Raw genomic sequence first — 18,277 nt, 5'->3', positions numbered from 1 at the left:
TCATTCCAAAATGCACCAATACAGAATATGAATGTTAGTTGCCAATGCCCATCATCAAGGAATCACTCCTAACTGCTTAAATCAAAGCCAAGGCCCACATCCAAGTATTTAAATATCCAATTAAAGATAAGAAGAAGATATCAATAGAGGAGTTTTTAAGATGTGAGGGAGCTCTAAGGAGGCCCTGAAGGGGGCTCTGGGAGTTCAAAACCCAGATTTCATTTTCTCTACACTTTTCTTTTAGTTTTATGTACTTTCTTTTTCTTTCCCTTTTTTGTTTAAACCTCTTTTGGCAGAGGGGGATTGAGTACTGTAACTCTGCACAATTTCCCTTTCTCTGTGATTTCAGTTTAACTACAATGTACTTTCCATTTTTAATTTCCATTCAGAGAGCTTTAAGCAACTAAACCTACTTCATTGGGTTAGGGAGCTCTGTTGTAATTCAATGGATCAATATTAGTTTTCATTCTTCTTCTTTTGTCTTTTCTCTTGATCTACTAGAAAGATTTCGTTCTTCATTCAATCATTCAATTGTCTTGGGAAAGAAATTGAATGTAATTGAATTCTGTGATCAGCTTGGAAGAGAAATCACAGAATTACGCTTGAAATCTTTCTCACATTGGATTAGGTTGGGGGTTGGACGGATATAGTGACATGTAATCCTACCAATACTTTGATCTATGAATGTGTCTAGTATAATTAGTGACCATACTTCATCTCTTCCCAAGAGCAATGAAATCAAGAAATTGGGCAATTGTTCAAGCTTAGAGAGAGTGGATTGCCAAGGAATTGGGATCCATTCACTTAAGATTGTCAAGGAGATCAATGAATGCATTGATTGAGAAAGAGATGAAAATGAACTTGATTCGGAGGATTATAACATCCCCTGACCCGATGAGCTTTCCACTTCTGATCTTACCCATTCTCTTTAGTTCTGCAATTTACTTTGATGCTCAATTACCCCATTCCCATTTAATTTCTTGCAATTTCTGCATCTTAATTTCCTGCAATTTTACTTTCTTCCATTTAATTTCTATCATTTACATTCTGCTTATTTACATTTCTTGCTCTTTAAGTTTCCCGCCATTTTACATTCTACAACCTAAATTCAAATTCTGATGCAGTTCAACTAGAACAATTCTCTAATTAAAATTGATCAACCAACCAATCCCTGTGGGATTTGACCTCACTCTACTGTGAGTTTTTACTTGACGACAATCCGGTGAACTTGCCGGTAAAAATTTATTGAGAGACAAGTTTTTGTACATCATATACCCTAATTATATTATTATTATTTGTTTCCAAAAACAAATCCTAATTTGCTAAACACTCCCGAAAACCTTATGCCTAAAATTTTCATTCTCTTCAACTTCCACAACCTCCTTCCTTTTCTTTCTAAATGCACATGCACTCCCATAGAGAGGAGAGAGGGAGCCACGCCCTGCTACCGTCCAGTCCGTCTCGCCACTGTCGCTGTTGAGTGCTACCTGCACTGCCATTCATGCCCACCAATCCCTTATTGAGCCACCGTCGTTATTGCGGAGAGAGAAGGACGTCGTCAACGCTGTGGAGGAAGGAAGAACCACGTGAGAGCCAAGAGAGGAGGGAGCCTTTGCTACATCACCGTCGTGCCTCCATCACTACCGAACCGCCTTGCCACTGCTAGCTCTGCTGCGTCTGGTTGCCATCGAGGGAACCGTCATCATCGTGATTGTAAGTATGGGCTTCGAAGGGAAGAGAACACGATGATGAAAGAAGGAGCTGTGTGCCACTTCTGCCACCATTGTCACACTTCACCGTCGCGCCAAGTCATCGTTGTTATGGTCAGAAGCCACTGCCGTTGCCGTTTGGGTCTACCGTAGGGAGGAGCAGCGCTGACGTTGCCAAAAATCAGCTGTTGGAACCTCTGCTAGCCTGCCCTGTGCTACTGCATTGTCACTATAGCTACCGTTGCTCCATCCTTTGAATTCTTTGTAGTACAGTGAGTTTTCTTGTCCCGAAACTCTTAACGTTTGTTATTCTGTTATAAGTTACTGTGGTCTTTGTGACGTTCGTACATTAGGATCAAGTTTCGGTTATTGCATATCACATTTAGAGTTTCCGTTGTTGCTGCGAAGGTGGAATGGAGTTATGGTTGCGGCTGCCGTTATTGTGGGCCAGGAGAAAAATGAGTTTCGACGCATTTTATGACTTTTGGGTTTTGACTATTGATAAACCACTATTTTATGGTTTATATTGTATTTAATTGAGTGGTTTTATCAAGCTTTTCACCCACTTATTCATATGATTTGTATGATTTTACAATTCCTTCCTAGTTTAGTTCTATGATTGAAAACATGCTTCTTTGGTCTTAATTTAGCTAATCTTAATCTTCTTTTATTAAAATTCGATGCCTTGATCTATGTGTTAAGTGTTTCAGGCTTCATAGGGCAGGAATGGCTTAGAGAATAAAAAGGAAGCGTGCAAAAATGGAAGGAACACAAGGAATTGAGGAGATGACCAGCGAAAAGTCACGCGGTTGCATGGCTCACGCGACCGCGCGAAATGGAAGAAATCAGAGTGACGCGTTCGCGTGCCTGACGCGACCGCGCGGATTGGAAGCTGCACGAACGACACGAATGCGTGGACGACGCGCACGCATGGTACGAAAAACGCTGAGTGACGCGATCGCGTGGACAACGTGGCCGCGTGACGTGCACGATCTGCAGAATTACAAAAGTCGCTGGCAGAGATTCTGGGCCGCATTTCAACCCAATTTTCGACCCAGAAACACAGATTAAAGTCAGGGAACATGCAGAAACTCAAAACATCATACAACAATCATTCATCCATACATAGTTTTAGAATTAGATGTAGTTTCTAGAGAGAGAGGTTCTCTCCTCTCTCTTAGGATTTAGGATTAGGATTTCTTTTAGTCATTAGGATTGTTTCTTCATACCAAGTTCAATAATTTATGTTTCTCTTCTTTTTTTTGTTTACTCTGAAGCTTTTATTTGTATTTGATTTATGTTGCCCAATTGGCTTATGAACTTTTCCATGTTAGAATTGACATCTCCATTCAATTTGAGGTATTCCAGATATTTATGATTTTAATTTAGTTTTCTATATTCTTGGTTCTGGTTGATTAATTGGTAACACTTGAGTTGTCAAACTCAGCAGTGGTTGAAATTGGCAGATTCTAATTAATCTAGATCGCTCTAAAGCTAGTCCTCCCACAAGGATTGACTAGGACTTGAGGATCAAACTAATTAGTCCACTTGACCTTCCATTGTTTAAAAAAAGATAACTAAGTGGGATTAAGACCTAATTCTCATCACACTTGATAAGGATAACTAGGATAGGACTTCCAATTTTCATACCTTGCCAAGAGTTTTATTAGTTATTAATTTATTAATTCTTGCAATCTATTTCTCCTGTTCAAAACCTTTTCAAACCCAACACTGTTTTGCATAACCAATAATAATTCATACCTCCCTGTAATTCCTTGAGAAGACAACCCGAGGTTTGAATACTTAGGTTTATAAATTTTATTGGATTTGTTACTTGTGACAACCAAAACGTTTGTAAGAAAGGACTCTTGTTGGTTTAGAAGCTATACTTGCAACAGGAATTTATTCTGAATTCTAGACCACGCAAAAGTTCCTCTCTTCAACTATTCGAGGTAGGAGCTTTCTCTTAAACTTATTTTACTTTCGAGAATTGTTACAAGTCGATATTAATGCGAAAAATATACTTTTATGATTACATGAGTCTTATGAATTGAATTGAATTATTTTTGACAAATGTGATTGTTTACCTGATTGATTTACTGATTGAATGAGAATGATTGGTTAGTGGTTGCCTAATAACACTATGTTTGTTTTCGGATTGAAATATGATGAGTAATTGATAAAGTTGGGGTTTAATGATTAAACTGGTTTTTTGAAATTGGTTTCTGAATTGTGATAAAATGATTATCGAGTGTTTGGACATGTTTTGATAATTGCGGCTAAATTTTTGTGATTGATGGGATTGGTTGCTTGAGTTGAATTGGTGTTATTGTGATAATGAGTTACTGAAAATGATTTGATATTGGAATTGGTTTGATTTACTGGAAAGCATTTGAGATTTGAAAATGATTTGATATTAAAATTGGTTTGGAATTGGTTTGATTTTGAGAAATGGTTTGGTTGGGACCCGAGGAGAATGGCATAGTCCGAATTTTGGATGAGATGCTGTCAAAAATTTTATAAGTTTTAAGTAAAATTAAATCATTGGGATTGATTGGTGAAATGAAATGGTCTTTAAGTCTCTTTTGGAGAAAAGTCTTAAAGAAATAAGTTTTGTTTGTTTAATTTTGGTTTAAGGATTATGTTTATTAGGAGTTTTAGAGAAAACTAACGTAATAGAAGTGAATTGGAGATTTAACTTACTTTGGTTTGGTTAATTATAAAAAGGATTATGATTTGGGTATTTAATTGAATTTAAAATGAGTTTTAGTGGATTGATATGAATTAAAGAGTGGTGTTTTGAGGATTTTAATGAAAAATAAAGTAAGGTAAGTGTGAATTTGAAAATAAAGGATTTTTCGAGTCTTTGAGAAAAAGTTTTGGAGCTTGAAAGAGAAGTTAAAGTATTTGAAATTTTATTTAGCAAAACAGAATGATTTCTGAGTCGGCGAGTCCTCTGGGAATGTTTTGACCTTAAGAATGAAATTGAAATCGGTTTTGAAAACTTGGTTAACTTCAAAATGAGTTTATTTGATTGATTCTAATTATAGAGTTACGATTTGAGGACTTCAAAGAACTTAAAGTAATCAGATTGATTTTTGAGAAATTCGTAAGTGCGATAAAAGAAAAAGTTTTATATCGAGTGAATGCTTGACTACCATTTTGCGCTGTTAAATTTCTCCAGTGAGTTGTAAACTTCTGTAATCTCCGTATGGAGTATGAGAACCAGTTTAAAATCTCTGAATCTGCTAGGGGTGGATATAACAGATTAAGCTGAGTAATTTTTCCAATGAGAATCTTGTTAAATGTAATATGATTAAAGTATGTGATATTAATTGATTGCTTGGCAAGGACGGTGGTGCCATCCCGCTTGCTCAGTGCGTTATGAATTCGTGAGGATGGTGGTTTTATCCCGCTCATAATGAGAATGGTGGTGTTATTCCACTCACGGTTTGAGGACTATTATTCTCGTGATAAATATAAATATAAAGACTTATGGTGCCGATTTTGATTATGTTATGATTGAGTTTGATTATGATTCTAAGCATGATTGATTGTGAATATTAATGAAATGTCATCACTGAATTAGCAAGGATAGTGGTTTATCCCGCTGTCTGGGTGTTATCCCATTTGCATGATATGATTTTGAGCACAATCTCGTGAGGACGGCAATATGTAATGCTCACTTGAGATGTTGTGCATACGACTCAGTGGAGACGACAATACGTAATGCCCACTTGAGATCATTTTGGCACCGGGCAAGGATGGATGCCTCATCCTGCTTGTCCATGGTGGCGCAGTGGGGACAGCGATGCATAACGCCCACTTTCTCTTGGATGAAAGGTGAGATGGCACTCTCCGTTGATGTGTGACGGCACTCTTCGTTGTTTGGCACAATTTATACCTCTAGGAGAAGGTGAGACGGCGCTCTCTATTGAGATAATGGTACCATAATTTGTATAATTTCTCCTGGGGATGCGCACCGAGAGACCGATCTGGGATGTCAACCGGATTTTGTGTTGGGTTTGGCAAATAGCTGACACGTGAGCTCATGACCAGTAGGACAGACATGCATCATACTACATTTGTTTGCATTTGTTTGGGTCTGCATAATTGCTTGGTTTGCCTAATTGACATCCTGCTAACTGCTAATTATACTACTTGTTATACTTGCTCGTTTGTGCGATTGTTTAACTGTCTATGTGATTGTGACTTGTGGTTTCGGATTGTCGTAGTTTGCGTATATGTTGGGCCAGAGGCCGTGATGTGATATTGTTTTGGGCTGAAAGCCGTGATTTAGTTATGTTATATTAGATGAATCAACGGTGAGTTTGGTGAATTTGCTTCTTTGGTATATGTAGTGAAGAAATGCTATGATATATATTTGTTTTGATTGGAGTTTTTATTAGTTGAAATATAAATCTGAATTTTTACTAATCAACTGTTGATCGGTAAGATTCATAAGACGAGCGATGATCACTACGATTGAAATATATCCTCTTGTGACAATTTCTAAAACTCCTTTGGTGAGAATTTGTGGTTAAGTTCTCACCCTTTATAGCCCTCTGTTTTTCAGGAAATGGACGAGAAGCCTGCGAAGACCTTTCTAAGTATTTCGGTTATGCTGTATCTGTTTTAATGTCTTAGTCATTATTTTTCCTCGCTATTATTATTATTATTATTATTATTATTATTGGGCTGTAATTGAAGTGTATGTATGCATGATTGTATAATAAAAGAAAATAAAAAATATTTCCCGTTTTTAGCACAAAGTAAAATGCAATGTGGTTCTTGAGTTTGGAGGCTCTCAATATGTAAAGATATATTTAAAGTCGTTGTAATACTCTTCGCTCTCAGAGTGATGTAGTTGGAAACATGACATTCTAATAGTAAAGATGTTATAAATATGCTAGGTGTTATATATGATATGACATGTGAGTTAATCTTTTATACTATCAATCTTGATGAAAATCGTTAATTAAGTGATTAAAGGATAAAAGTAATTAATTTATAATTTCAAAAGACCGATTTAATTGATAACATCTTTTAAAAATACATTTAAAAAAAATCATCGGATTAATTTAACTGATTAGTTAATTACTCCATCCTTATCATTGTTACCAAGTCTTTGCTTGATTCACGGGCGCGGCTACTGAAACTAATCGTACATTGACTGAAGCACGTTGGTAAAATGGTAATAATGGCCATTACTTAAAACCATTTAAGATCCAAAATCCAAGCAGCCAAATTCTCATCTCTGATCTTCTGTTCTGTTCGGTTCTGACACCCTACTGATCCTCAGCAGATAATGTTAGTCAATTCTTGTCACATTCCAACATATGCGCCCTGCGCCGTTGCAGCATATACGTGCAAGAAAATTAATTCATTAGTTTATAAGCCATTTCTTTTCTTTTTTGTAGAAACAAACTGTCGTGGATACTGGGTAGCAGTGACTAACTTCGGACATTATTGTTTCTGTTTTACACCACGACGCACACTGTTTTTAGAGGGAAAAAAAAGGGTAATGCAATTAAGATGTCACAGAATTTGCCACTGCCACTGCTACTTCTCTTTTGTTTCTTTTGTTCACCCATACTTATCCAAGGATCAAATCAAAATGAAAGAAAGGTAATAAGATCATCCTTCCAAATGAAGGAGATCATTTTTATTTGCTGTTGCATTTGGATTTTGTGGGGTACCACATTATTGCTAATGAAATGGTTCTCACACTTTAATTGGTTTCTAACAGCCGTACATTGTATACATGGGAGAATTACCAGAGAATAGAAGTTATGCCGTGGAAGACCACCACCATAATCTACTGACTGCAACGATTGGAAAGTAAATAATCTTAATTAGGCAGTGAATCTTACATAATATGTTATGTTACACTTCTTGGTTTTAGAATAACCGTCAATTTAGATAATATAAGCCCACGTTACAAAATCCATATCACATAGATTGTGTTTTAAATATCATTTTATTCAAGCTAACTGTTGCTTTAAATAATAGAGTAATTCATCAACGTTTCTTGTTATATTCCAACAGCAAGAAGTTAGCGAGAGTGTCGAAAATACATAGCTATGGAAAGAGCTTCAACGGATTCGTTGCACGACTTTTGCCACATGAAGCAAAGAAACTGCAAGGTAATAATGATGGTAACATTATTTAGTCACAGAACTAGTGTATAGTTAATCCATCAATGTGTTTGATGTTAATTCGCATTATTATGTGTATGATGCATGCACAGAGGAGGAGAATGTTGTATCTGTGTTCCCAAACAAACGGCAAAAATTACACACGACAAGGTCTTGGGATTTCATAGGAATGACCAAGAAAGTGAAGAGACGCAGCAACATAGAGAGCCACATCATTGTGGGTGTGCTAGATACAGGTAACACTAGTTACTTAGTAAGGAAGAAATTAAAAAATAATGGATAATGAATAAGTGTTGGCTCTATTGAAACAGGAATATGGGTTGATTGCCCCAGTTTCAACGATAAAGGGTATGGACCTCCACCACGACGATGGAAGGGCAAATGTGTTACGGGAGCCAACTTCACTGCTTGCAACAAGTATGCATATATATTCACTTAATATCTATCTCTATAAATTAATAATTCATTACAGTAGATTATGACTTAGTTTGGTAAAACTTTTTGAAGAGGTGTTCGTACTTTTTTTTAAAATTCAAATTCTTCATTTTATGTTTGATAATAAAAAAATTATGTGATTGTGCTTCCCGCTTTTAGGATACTTTTGAAAGCACCTAGGCTTAGTTTGGTAAAACTTTTAATTTTTAAGAGTAGCTTATAAAAGTTCACTTTTAAAATGGTTTTTTAAAAGTCGTAACATTTATATTTAGTAAATCAAATTAAAAATAGCTTTCAATAAACACAAACAACAACAATTGCTTTTGGTAAAATAATTTTTAAAATTTAAAAATACTATAATAGACATAAATATAAATATTAAATTTAAAAATTAGTTAACAGAATTATATTAGATTTTTAAATTTTGAAAAATACAAGTTAACTTTGAAAAGCTCTATCTTAGATGTTTAAGCTTTTAAAAAGTATAATATAACCACATATGTTAACTAATTTTCAAATTTAATGCTTGCATTTATGTCTATTATAGTATTCTTAAATAAAAAGTTTAGGGAGACAGCACTTTTATTTAAAATTGGCCCGCACTTAGCCAACAAAAGAAAAATAAGTAACTCTCCACTATTAGATGTAATCTCACACCATTAAAAACACTATTAATGACTAATTGATGACTACAAATCACAAAAACTACTGGTCCCATAGTACTCCTCATTTCTAAATTTTAAAAGTTAAAACGTAATTATTGTTGCTTATGTTTATTGAAAGCTATTTTTAATTTGATTTATCAAATATAAACGATACAACTTTTAAAAAGTCATCTTTTAAAAGTTAGTTTTTATAAGCTATTTTTGAAAAGTAAAAGTTTTACCAAATTAAGTCTATATATACACTAAGCTAGAGTGGATAAAAGAAACATTTTTTCAAATTAATTTGAAGACGACTATTCATGTAAAGATAATTTTATATAAAAATAATAATTGAGATATTAACAGTGTTATATTAATAGTTTAGTTAAATATATTAAATTTTCTAAATAATTTTATAATTATTTTCATACAAATATTTTCACATGAATGATCACTTAATTTAGTCTATATACTTATTAGAATCATCTATGTTAAAATTTAATTATTAGAATCACACAACAAGCTATTATGCTTATTAGTTTTTGAATGGATGATCCAAGGTTTACTAATTTTCTATAATATTCCCTTTTGTAGAATAATTAAGCCCATTGTGATGGAAATTTTTGCATGGGTTTTCATACAACGTTAACTCCATTCTCCGATGTGCAGCAAGGTGATCGGAGCAAAATACTTCAACCTGGACCCAGTCAGCCAAATGCCCGACAACATCAGCCCGGCGGACGACCAAGGCCACGGTACTCACACTTCCTCCACAGCTGCAGGCGTAGCCGTGGAGGGTGCAAGCCTCTACGGCATTGGCAAAGGCACTGCACGTGGTGGCGTCCCGTCTGCCCGCATCGCCATGTACAAGGTTTGCTGGACTGTTGGATGCAGCGACATGGACATGCTTGCCGGCTTCGACGAGGCCATTGCTGACGGCGTCAATTTAATTTCGGTCTCAATTGGAGGGCCTTCCAGGGAGTTCTTCAATGACCCTATTGCAATTGGTGCATTCCATGCTATGAAGAGAGGGATTCTCACTTCTTGCTCTGCCGGCAATGACGGTCCTCACCTTTCCACTGTTGAGAATGTTGCTCCTTGGATACTGACGGTGGCTGCTTCCACCGTTGATAGGCAGTTCACGACGGTGGTATCCTTGGGGAATGGCAAGAACACCACAGTGAGTACTACTAATTACTTAGCATATATTCAACTTTAATTTATTGGTAATTTAATTTATCGGCAATGTTAATAAGATAATAAATAAAATTACCTTATTTAATATATAGCATCCATCATTACATATTTATCATATCTAAAATCCAATATAGATTGTTCTAGTGGTTAGCTCACTAGTCTGTTCAAGCAAGCATCACCGATTCGAATCCCGCCTTATACATGTAGCATTTGATTGGCTAACGACAAACCCTGAAATTAAAATCCGATTCACCACAGAGTAGATCTTAGTCTATTGGGTTGGGAATACCGTGAGAAACAAAATTTATCACATCTAAAATTACATAATTATTCTAGCGGTAATTTACAAATGCTAAATAAAGTATCTAGATTGTCTGGGTTGATTTTCTATTATTGTGCAAACATTATTGTAATTCTATACTCTCTGTAACTAACGAGAAATTCTTGTATCGTATTAAAAGAAAAATAGTGTTATTCTGGCTTATTAATCCATCTATTTATAAGTTAACTGTATGTAATAATAACAGATGCAGATGATAAGCACTTACATTCTAACTAAAAGGTAATAGATAATTGGATGCACAAAAATTACTTTCCAAAAATCTTAATTAAGCATTGAGTGATTTTTACAAGTAGCTTATTTGGAAGTTTGTTTTGTAGGGACTATCTATCAATACCTTTTGCCCCGAGCAGAAGATGTACCCGTTGACTAATGGAGTGCTTGTTGCTAACAGAACTGGAGATGGCTATGGCAATCCAATGTATTGTTACTGAACCCTGATGCGATTTAAAAGAACTTGTGTATTTATCTAATAATAAATTATTATGATGCAGTTCTTGTGATTATGGGACATTACAGAAGGACAAGGTGCAGGGAAAGATAGTGTACTGCCTAGGGGGAATGGGTAATCAAGACTTGATCATCAAAGAATTGGGTGGAGCAGGGACTATCATAGGCCTTGATAACAGAATAGATGACTCCTACAACGTAGTTATTCCAGCTACGTTTGTTGAAGCCAATACTGATGGCAGAGACATTGATCTCTACATCAATTCCACAAAGTACGTTTACCCTCAAAATCCTCTTAATTCAAAACTGCCCACATTACATTATGTGATTACTAGTAAAATTTTAAATTACAAGAATTTGGATATGCGGTTAGGATGGCTCTAATTAGAGAACCAATACATTTCCAACAATCAGCCAAAAATTTTTTTTCAGTCAACACGAGAGAGAGAGAAAAGAAAAAGAGAGTAAAAAAGAGCATTCATATAAAAAATGCTATTTGCACATCAAAATCAGCTAATATGTATTTGTATATAAATATATGTGTAGTTTAATTTATTTTTAATGTATATTTTATATTTTAATATATATTTTATGATGGCTGATTTTAGTTGGTGATTTTAAGAATTTATATATATCATCACTCTTTTTAAGATGATAAAAATTCACTAACCTGAGGGAACCTATGCGAAAATTTGATATCAGGGATGCTACAGCAGTGATACACAAGACAACAAGTACAAAGATCCCTGCTCCATTTGTTGCTTCTTTCTCATCAAGAGGCCCTCAATTTATCAACCCAAACATCCTCAAGGTGATTCTTGTCCACGTCCCTATCTTGCAACCATGCGTTTGATTTTGCTTGGTTGGTTTCTAAACTTGTTTACATTGAATATATTGCAAAGCCTGACTTGGCTGCTCCAGGACAAGACATTCTGGCTGCATTTTCCAAATTGGCAACAATAACAGGGTACCCTCAAGACTCACGTTATGAAGTTTATAATATATTATCAGGGACATCAATGGCTTCCCCACATGCCATTGGAGCTGCTGCCTATGTCAAATCTTTCCACCCTGATTGGAGCCCTGCTGCAATTAAATCAGCCCTCATGACCACTGGTGAGAATTTCCTATCCAACACCTGACAAGTAAAGTAACATTTTTAGGTTTTATAATTTCAAAGCCTTTTTCTTTGTTAACTTTTTAAGAGTGTTTTTAATTAAATTACAATGACAATTTTGATAAAATACACACACATAAGTATGTACATATATTCTAAAAGTTGCATATCTAACTAGAAATGAAAATTTTCTCGAATGCTTTTGAATGAGTTAGAAAAGGTTCTTATGCATATTAAAAATGTCTAGAGATACGGAAAAAGTAAATGCAATATTTTGTGGATCTCCTCTTTATTTTTCTTTATTTTTTTGTGTTTATTCTGTATACTATTTACGGTTCCAATTTGTATATGAATGTGAATCTAAAAACCCTATACCCTAAAAGGCTATACTTCCCCTTTAAAAGCGAATTCAAACGCACTATAATTACAACTAAAAAAACTATTTATTCTTTGGTGCATCACACTAAATTTTATTTCCTAATGCAACATTTTCATCTCCACGATTCAGCCACCCCCTTGAAAACAAGTGATAATTTCTCGGAGCTGGCAGCTGGGGCAGGACAGATAAACCCAGCTGGAGCAGTTCATCCTGGCTTAGTTTATGACATTAGAATAGACTCCTATGTCGCCTTCCTATGCAAGCAAGGCTCCAATGCCACTAACATTGGCATGCTTATAGGCACCAAGAATTTTGACTGCGCAAGCGCCAAGCTCGCGCAAGGCACCGATGGACTCAACTACCCCACCGTGCATCTCCAGCTTATGTCTGCTAATGAAAAGATTTCCGCAGTCTTTCATCGGAGAGTGACTAATGTAGGATATGGGACCGCAACATATAAAGCTAAAGTTACAGCACCTGAGGGTGTTTCAGTTGAGGTGATCCCAGATACGTTGGTGTTTAGTGGATTGCATCAAGAGCTGTCGTTTAAAGTTGTCTTAAAGGGGCCACCAATGGCGAACGAGACACGGGTGTCGACTGGATCAATTGAATGGCAAGATTCTAAACACAACGTCAGAAGTCTCATACTCGTATACAAATCAATGTTGTAAAGCGGCAGAAGGCACATTTCAAAACATAGGATTTCATTGTAAACATTTAGGTTAGTTATTTGGTTTAGCCTAATGAATTTTAGTGCACGAATGATCAAATCTTTCTGCTTGCGAATTGGAAACGACATGAACCCATGCATCACTCCATTTTTTCTCCCTATCGGTCTGTTAACAGATGATAACCATTCTAATTAAGTTGTTTGCAGCAAGAACGTTTGTTGAGCCATATCACCGGGTGCGGGTGATACGGGACACTTGAACATTGCTAAATTGCTAGCGGGAATGCGCTCCTAAAATGGACCAACTGTTATGTTATGGTGATTGCCGAATAACTTTTAAAAGTAATATGACTCAGACTTGGTGATTGTACAAGGCATGTAATAAATAGGATTAACTGCTCAAAGCCTTAAACATAGTAAAGTTCGAGAATCCGGATGATAATATCTAATCGACTACCTATAAAGAACTCAGCTGGTTTCGCTACTTCACAAAACCAACGATCCCACTTTTTCTCTTCCCTTGGGAGGATAATCCTCCCAGTAAGGAATTTGATAACAGAGAACGAAAGCGTGTAAAAAACCCATACAAAAAAAGGCTTAAACTCTACCAAAGTGCTATATATATGTTTTGGTCTTCATTCTCATCCCTCAACGGTCAACGGATATAGTTAACATGTACTCTCCTTAATTTTTCCATCAGGTCATAAGCAGGTGCGAACTTTGAAAGCTAGTAATGGTGCACATTTGATCCATAAGATTATATTGAGAAGTCAACAATGCATTCCGGACTGTCGGTTATGGATGCTCTTAAACCTAGTTAGTTCTTTTCTCCTCTTTCTTGCCTCTGCCGCAGCAACAGCATCCACTACATTTTTACCTGAGCATAAGACCTTTGTTTGTTGCTTTTCCTGCGGAGAAGTTGCAGTGTGAGATGTTGTTGAAGACAGAGATAACTTAGGAACAGAATGTAGTTGAAGCTCGAGATCGTGTTCTTGCTCTTGCTTGACAGCAGATACATGCTCATTATGATCAAGTGAAGGTCCATGGAAGTTCCCTATAATGTGACTTCCAGTTTTCTGCTCAGCTCCATTCAATGGAAACATTATAGTTGTGTGGCCAGTATCATGAGTTGATCCAGCCTCTGTCCACCCAGAAGCTACAGTTTTAGCTTTCAATGGTAGATCTGGTTGATAATCCACAGTTGCCGCTGTATTCAAAGACAAAGAAGAACTACACTGTTTACCTAGAGAAAGTTCATCTCGTTTATCAATTAGGCCAATGGAAGGTGGGGCTGGTTGTCCATTTCCAAAATCTGGAACAGGGAATAACCAGGGACATTGTACCATATATAATGGATTTTGTGTCCTATTGTCATTTGCAAGGTTATTTTGCTTGTGAAATGAGCCGGTCTCAGAAGAGCACGGCAGAGAAACAGTAGGCGGAACGGGAATGGAACTAAATGGTGGATGTTGTACTTGAACTGGATTAGAAGACTGAATGATGGGAGGCCAAAATAATTGTGTAACTGGAAAATGGTTACAAACGAACCATGGGGCATTACCAGATAAATTTGTTACCTCGGCCATAGATGATTCCTGTTCAACAGGAGCTTTGGCTACCTCACTGTTTATTGTCTTGGCTATCTGCAAACGGAACCCAGTATTTATCTACTAGTTTTGCAAGCAAGAAGATTATGCTCTTGTGAATCTCTTAATAGCAGAATATCTTACTTGTGCCTTTAAATGCTTATTTGTAGTCTCCAAAGACTGATACTCTTTCAAAGCCAAATCCTTCTCCTTGTCACCAGAAATTTTATAAATGTGGAGTGAAGATCAGACAAACATCCAATTAATAATAATAATATCTTAGAGAGTGCCTCATCCATGAAGATGAAGAAAAGTGGTGAACAATACCATACCTCAACTATGCTAGGTGTACAAAAAAATTAACCACTAAAATCAGCCACCAGAGTAGAATACATATTGAAATACAAAATATACATTAAAAATGAATTGAACTATACATGTATTTGTACACAAATACGTGATGGCTGATTTTGGTGTATAACTAGCATTTTTGCCGTACCTTCTTCAGATTTTCGTTCTCCAACACTAAATTGGAAGCTTTTCTGGTTAAATCTTCGCACAGAGCCTGAAGCAAACCAACAAACAAACATAAAAAAAATAAACTACTCAATCTTCCAAATAGACAATAACCCGTTAGAACAATTAGACACTTGCAAGAATACTTCTTTCTTTTTCTCTGTTCTCTTCTATGTCAGTTTAGAAATATCCGTGTATCAGGTGTCTTCCATATTTACTCATTTACACAAGTAATATGGAACGAAATCTACAGTGTCACCTTTACATAGAAATTAAACTGTACATTAATAAGTCCGTAACTAAAAATCTATAAACCGAAATTTTCATGTGAAAGTCATGCTTGAAAGGTTTTGCTAATTAAAAGGATAGATTACCTTGCATAATACAAAGCATGCCAATATTGCATTTATTCCAAATAGGCATACCAATACAGACATTACTCACTTACATCACAGATATGGGTTTATATTTAGTTTTGATGACTTCTTTAGTTTGGGAATGAAGGACGTATCACATTTATTTAAAACTAGGTTTCTGCATGCCCAACTATTAATATAATCAAAATAAAACTTGTTATTGTTACTATGCGCTATGGGAAAGTACATGCATAACCACGTTAGCTTCAGGTCACATATCACGCACATTTATGGTTCATTACCAACAATGATGCTTCATGTAATTTGCATTCTAAAGTTTCTGTCATTTTGGTTACTGGCACACAAGGACTGTGGCTATTCTCCACGTTTGAAGGATGTTAAAATAAATAATTGCTGTTCTGGACTGTGGATACATTCATTTGCCTCAAGAAATGTGTAGATCATCATCAATTAATACAGTGTGAATCAATAATGTCCAATTAACTGTGTCAGAGAGGGAATGAATAATAAATCAGCTAATGTAAAGATCCTTCCTTAAATGGAAGTAATGATAAAAAAGCACAGGCAATATAAGTTGACAAACAAACTACGTGGTCAACAATAAAATATGAAGCCAAGATTGGTAGTACTGCAAAACACACCAAGCATTGGCTAAGACTGTGTTTGGTCAAGATTTTATGCAGTCTATAAGCAAAACACCTGTCTACGACGGATTGTCTGCCTTGCTGACTCTCTATTTGCCAATATTCTGCGAATCCTCCGTGCTTCTTTTTCTTCCTAAACAAACAGCCAATTAGATTTCAAGTGCCAAACCATTGCAGTGGAGGAAAATTCAAGCTTTCTTATACCTCAGTTAAATTACGCCTTGACTTGCTGCAGCGAACCGCAGAGTAACTAGTAGTCTTCAGTGAATCAGCATCCTGCTCCATCTTCATATGTCTTGCACAGTCATCCTGCCTCCCTTCTCTTTGTTCAGAATTACAAGCAACTGATCGTTCATCTAGCTGCTGGCCTGCAATAGCTTCTCCCTGCCAAAATTAAACCAACAAAGCTGCTTGGTAAAATGTGGTGTTAACAAAAACAACATTATTAAAATGGAAATACAACGTATTAGATCAATATTGATCATCAAATTGGAGGAAGAATAAGAATGCAACATTATCCAGGGCTATCTACTTTTTTGTAGCTGTTTTTATCAAAAGTTTCTCATTGTACGAAGCCTTTTTCCAAATTATACTATTTCTAAATTCTACATGAAATGTTACAACTTGGTAATACTCTTGATTAAAGAGTGTGTTCTACAGTTAATTGACTTCTCCATTTACATTCAAAGTAAAAAGAAAGAATAAATTAAATGAGTTATCCAAGTTAAGTGAAGTTATTTGTTTTTTTCTTCCAGAAAATGTAGGGGCAAGATTGTTTATCAATAATAAGCAATAATACTAGAATAAGGAAATCATAAGGAGATGAAGAAAGTTTAATTAGGCATGACACAATTCACCAAGGCTGTGTTTTGAAGTGAAGCTGGGATTGAGAAATATTATAAATAAGAATATTTTTTGAAAGAAATATTATAAAAAATTGAAATTTAGTCCCATTCCCCATCCCCTGTCCTAGTCCCAAGAAAGAAACAACCGCAACTTAAAGGACGTCATAGATTGATAGCCCCGAATATTCATATATTATAATAACAAAATATATATAATTTAGGTTACAAATTCTATACATATTTTAACTGGTTTTCTTCACATGGACGAAACTAGCTATGATGAAATTGCTATTGTGCCCTTGAGCTTTTCTCCTTTCGCATGTTTCCTAAATTTAACAAACATGAAAGGTTAAATCCACACACTGAAAAGAGATTACGCATTCTTCTTCATCTCTAAATAAGGATAAGGAACTGCACCCCAACACAATCAACAGATTCCGCAATACAATAAGCTGGGAACAACAAACCACCTACCAATCTCGTTCATAATCGTGTTCGTTTCTTAAATAACAGTTTTGATCAATTATGGAAAACTAATCCGACTTCACACCGAAACTTGAAATAGTAATAGTAACTCCACTCGCATCACTTCGTTAGTCGGTACACGGAATAAATTGATTAATGTTATTTCCGATATTGTTTATTTGTAATTTCTGTTGACGCGTGCTTCTATAGTAATTTTTATTTTTTCAAAATATTGACTATTTTTCACATGCCTTTAAATGTGAAATTTTTATTAGATTCTCGTGATTAAATAAAATCAAAGAGTATATAATTAAGTAATTAGTTAACAGAGAAAACAAAGACTATAAAAACAAAACACTAACCCCGGGGAGAGGGGCAGAGCTAGAGAGATCCGAGTGCGAGTGCCGCGTGAAGTGTGGTGCGTGGGTGGAACGAGAGGCGGTGGCCTCGCGCATGGCGAGGTTTGCCAAGTCAGCAAGAGTCTCTGCCGCTTCAATCTCTGTCTTAATGAGGCGATCCACACGGTGCTCCTCCGAGGCAGACGAAGAAGTTGAATAGCTCAAAGCACACAGCTTCTCTGTTTCCATCACCTCCACGATGAAACAAACAACAAAAGGAAAAAAAAAAGAGAAAAGTGTAACGGTGTAACGGTGGTGAAATGAAAGAGTTAGTGCGAGCGAAGAACCGAACAAATAAAGAGTGTCAAGGAGAGAGAGGGAAGGAAATGGAATGGTATGTATGAGTT

General features: G+C 35.9%; 2 protein-coding genes across 3 annotated transcripts; one reads left to right on the top strand and one right to left on the bottom strand.

The window, feature by feature from the left end:
* The first annotated feature begins 7,244 nt into the window (after nt 1-7,244).
* Nucleotides 7,245-13,109, top strand: LOC107493929 (subtilisin-like protease SBT4.15). The gene is made up of 11 exons (XM_016114957.3): nt 7,245-7,337; nt 7,459-7,550; nt 7,758-7,855; nt 7,960-8,103; nt 8,179-8,284; nt 9,616-10,126; nt 10,804-10,904; nt 10,978-11,205; nt 11,636-11,744; nt 11,836-12,049; nt 12,559-13,109. The coding sequence occupies exons 1-11, from the start codon at nt 7,245-7,247 to the stop codon at nt 13,098-13,100; spliced, it is 2,238 nt and encodes a 745-aa protein (XP_015970443.1). The 3' UTR covers nt 13,101-13,109.
* A 359-nt stretch (nt 13,110-13,468) lies between these two features.
* Nucleotides 13,469-18,271, bottom strand: LOC107493927 (basic leucine zipper 10). 2 transcript variants are annotated; one of them, XM_052263296.1, is made up of 6 exons: nt 17,895-18,271; nt 16,427-16,606; nt 16,278-16,355; nt 15,185-15,250; nt 14,830-14,889; nt 13,469-14,742 (listed from the first exon to the last, which is right to left on the bottom strand). In XM_052263296.1, exons 1-6 carry the CDS (start codon nt 18,117-18,119, stop codon nt 13,870-13,872), a joined length of 1,482 nt encoding a protein of 493 aa, XP_052119256.1. In that variant the 5' UTR covers nt 18,120-18,271; the 3' UTR covers nt 13,469-13,869. The 2 variants fall into 2 exon arrangements, with proteins under 2 accessions (XP_052119256.1, XP_020980399.1); XM_021124740.2 differs by having other exon boundaries at nt 13,470-14,742; nt 14,830-14,895.
* Nucleotides 18,272-18,277: the final 6 nt, after the last annotated feature.

The sequence above is a fragment of the Arachis duranensis genome, chromosome 6 (assembly GCF_000817695.3).
Source record: "Arachis duranensis cultivar V14167 chromosome 6, aradu.V14167.gnm2.J7QH, whole genome shotgun sequence".
NCBI classification, from domain to species: Eukaryota; Viridiplantae; Streptophyta; class Magnoliopsida; order Fabales; family Fabaceae; genus Arachis; species Arachis duranensis.
This window is presented reverse-complemented; position numbering and strand designations above follow the sequence as displayed.

Coding starts and splice junctions, on each gene's coding strand:
- LOC107493929 (XM_016114957.3), top strand. CDS start 7,245: ATGTCACAGAATTTGCCACTGCCACTGCTACTTCTCTTTTGTTTCTTT. Junction 8,285..9,615: donor AACTTCACTGCTTGCAACAA/GTATGCATATAT, acceptor TCCGATGTGCAG/CAAGGTGATCGGAGCAAAAT. Junction 11,745..11,835: donor TCAACCCAAACATCCTCAAG/GTGATTCTTGTC, acceptor TATATTGCAAAG/CCTGACTTGGCTGCTCCAGG.
- LOC107493927 (XM_021124740.2), bottom strand. CDS start 18,119: ATGGAAACAGAGAAGCTGTGTGCTTTGAGCTATTCAACTTCTTCGTCT. Junction 16,356..16,426: donor CAAGGCGTAATTTAACTGAG/GTATAAGAAAGC, acceptor CTGTTTGTTTAG/GAAGAAAAAGAAGCACGGAG. Junction 14,743..14,829: donor ATAAGCATTTAAAGGCACAA/GTAAGATATTCT, acceptor TTCCGTTTGCAG/ATAGCCAAGACAATAAACAG.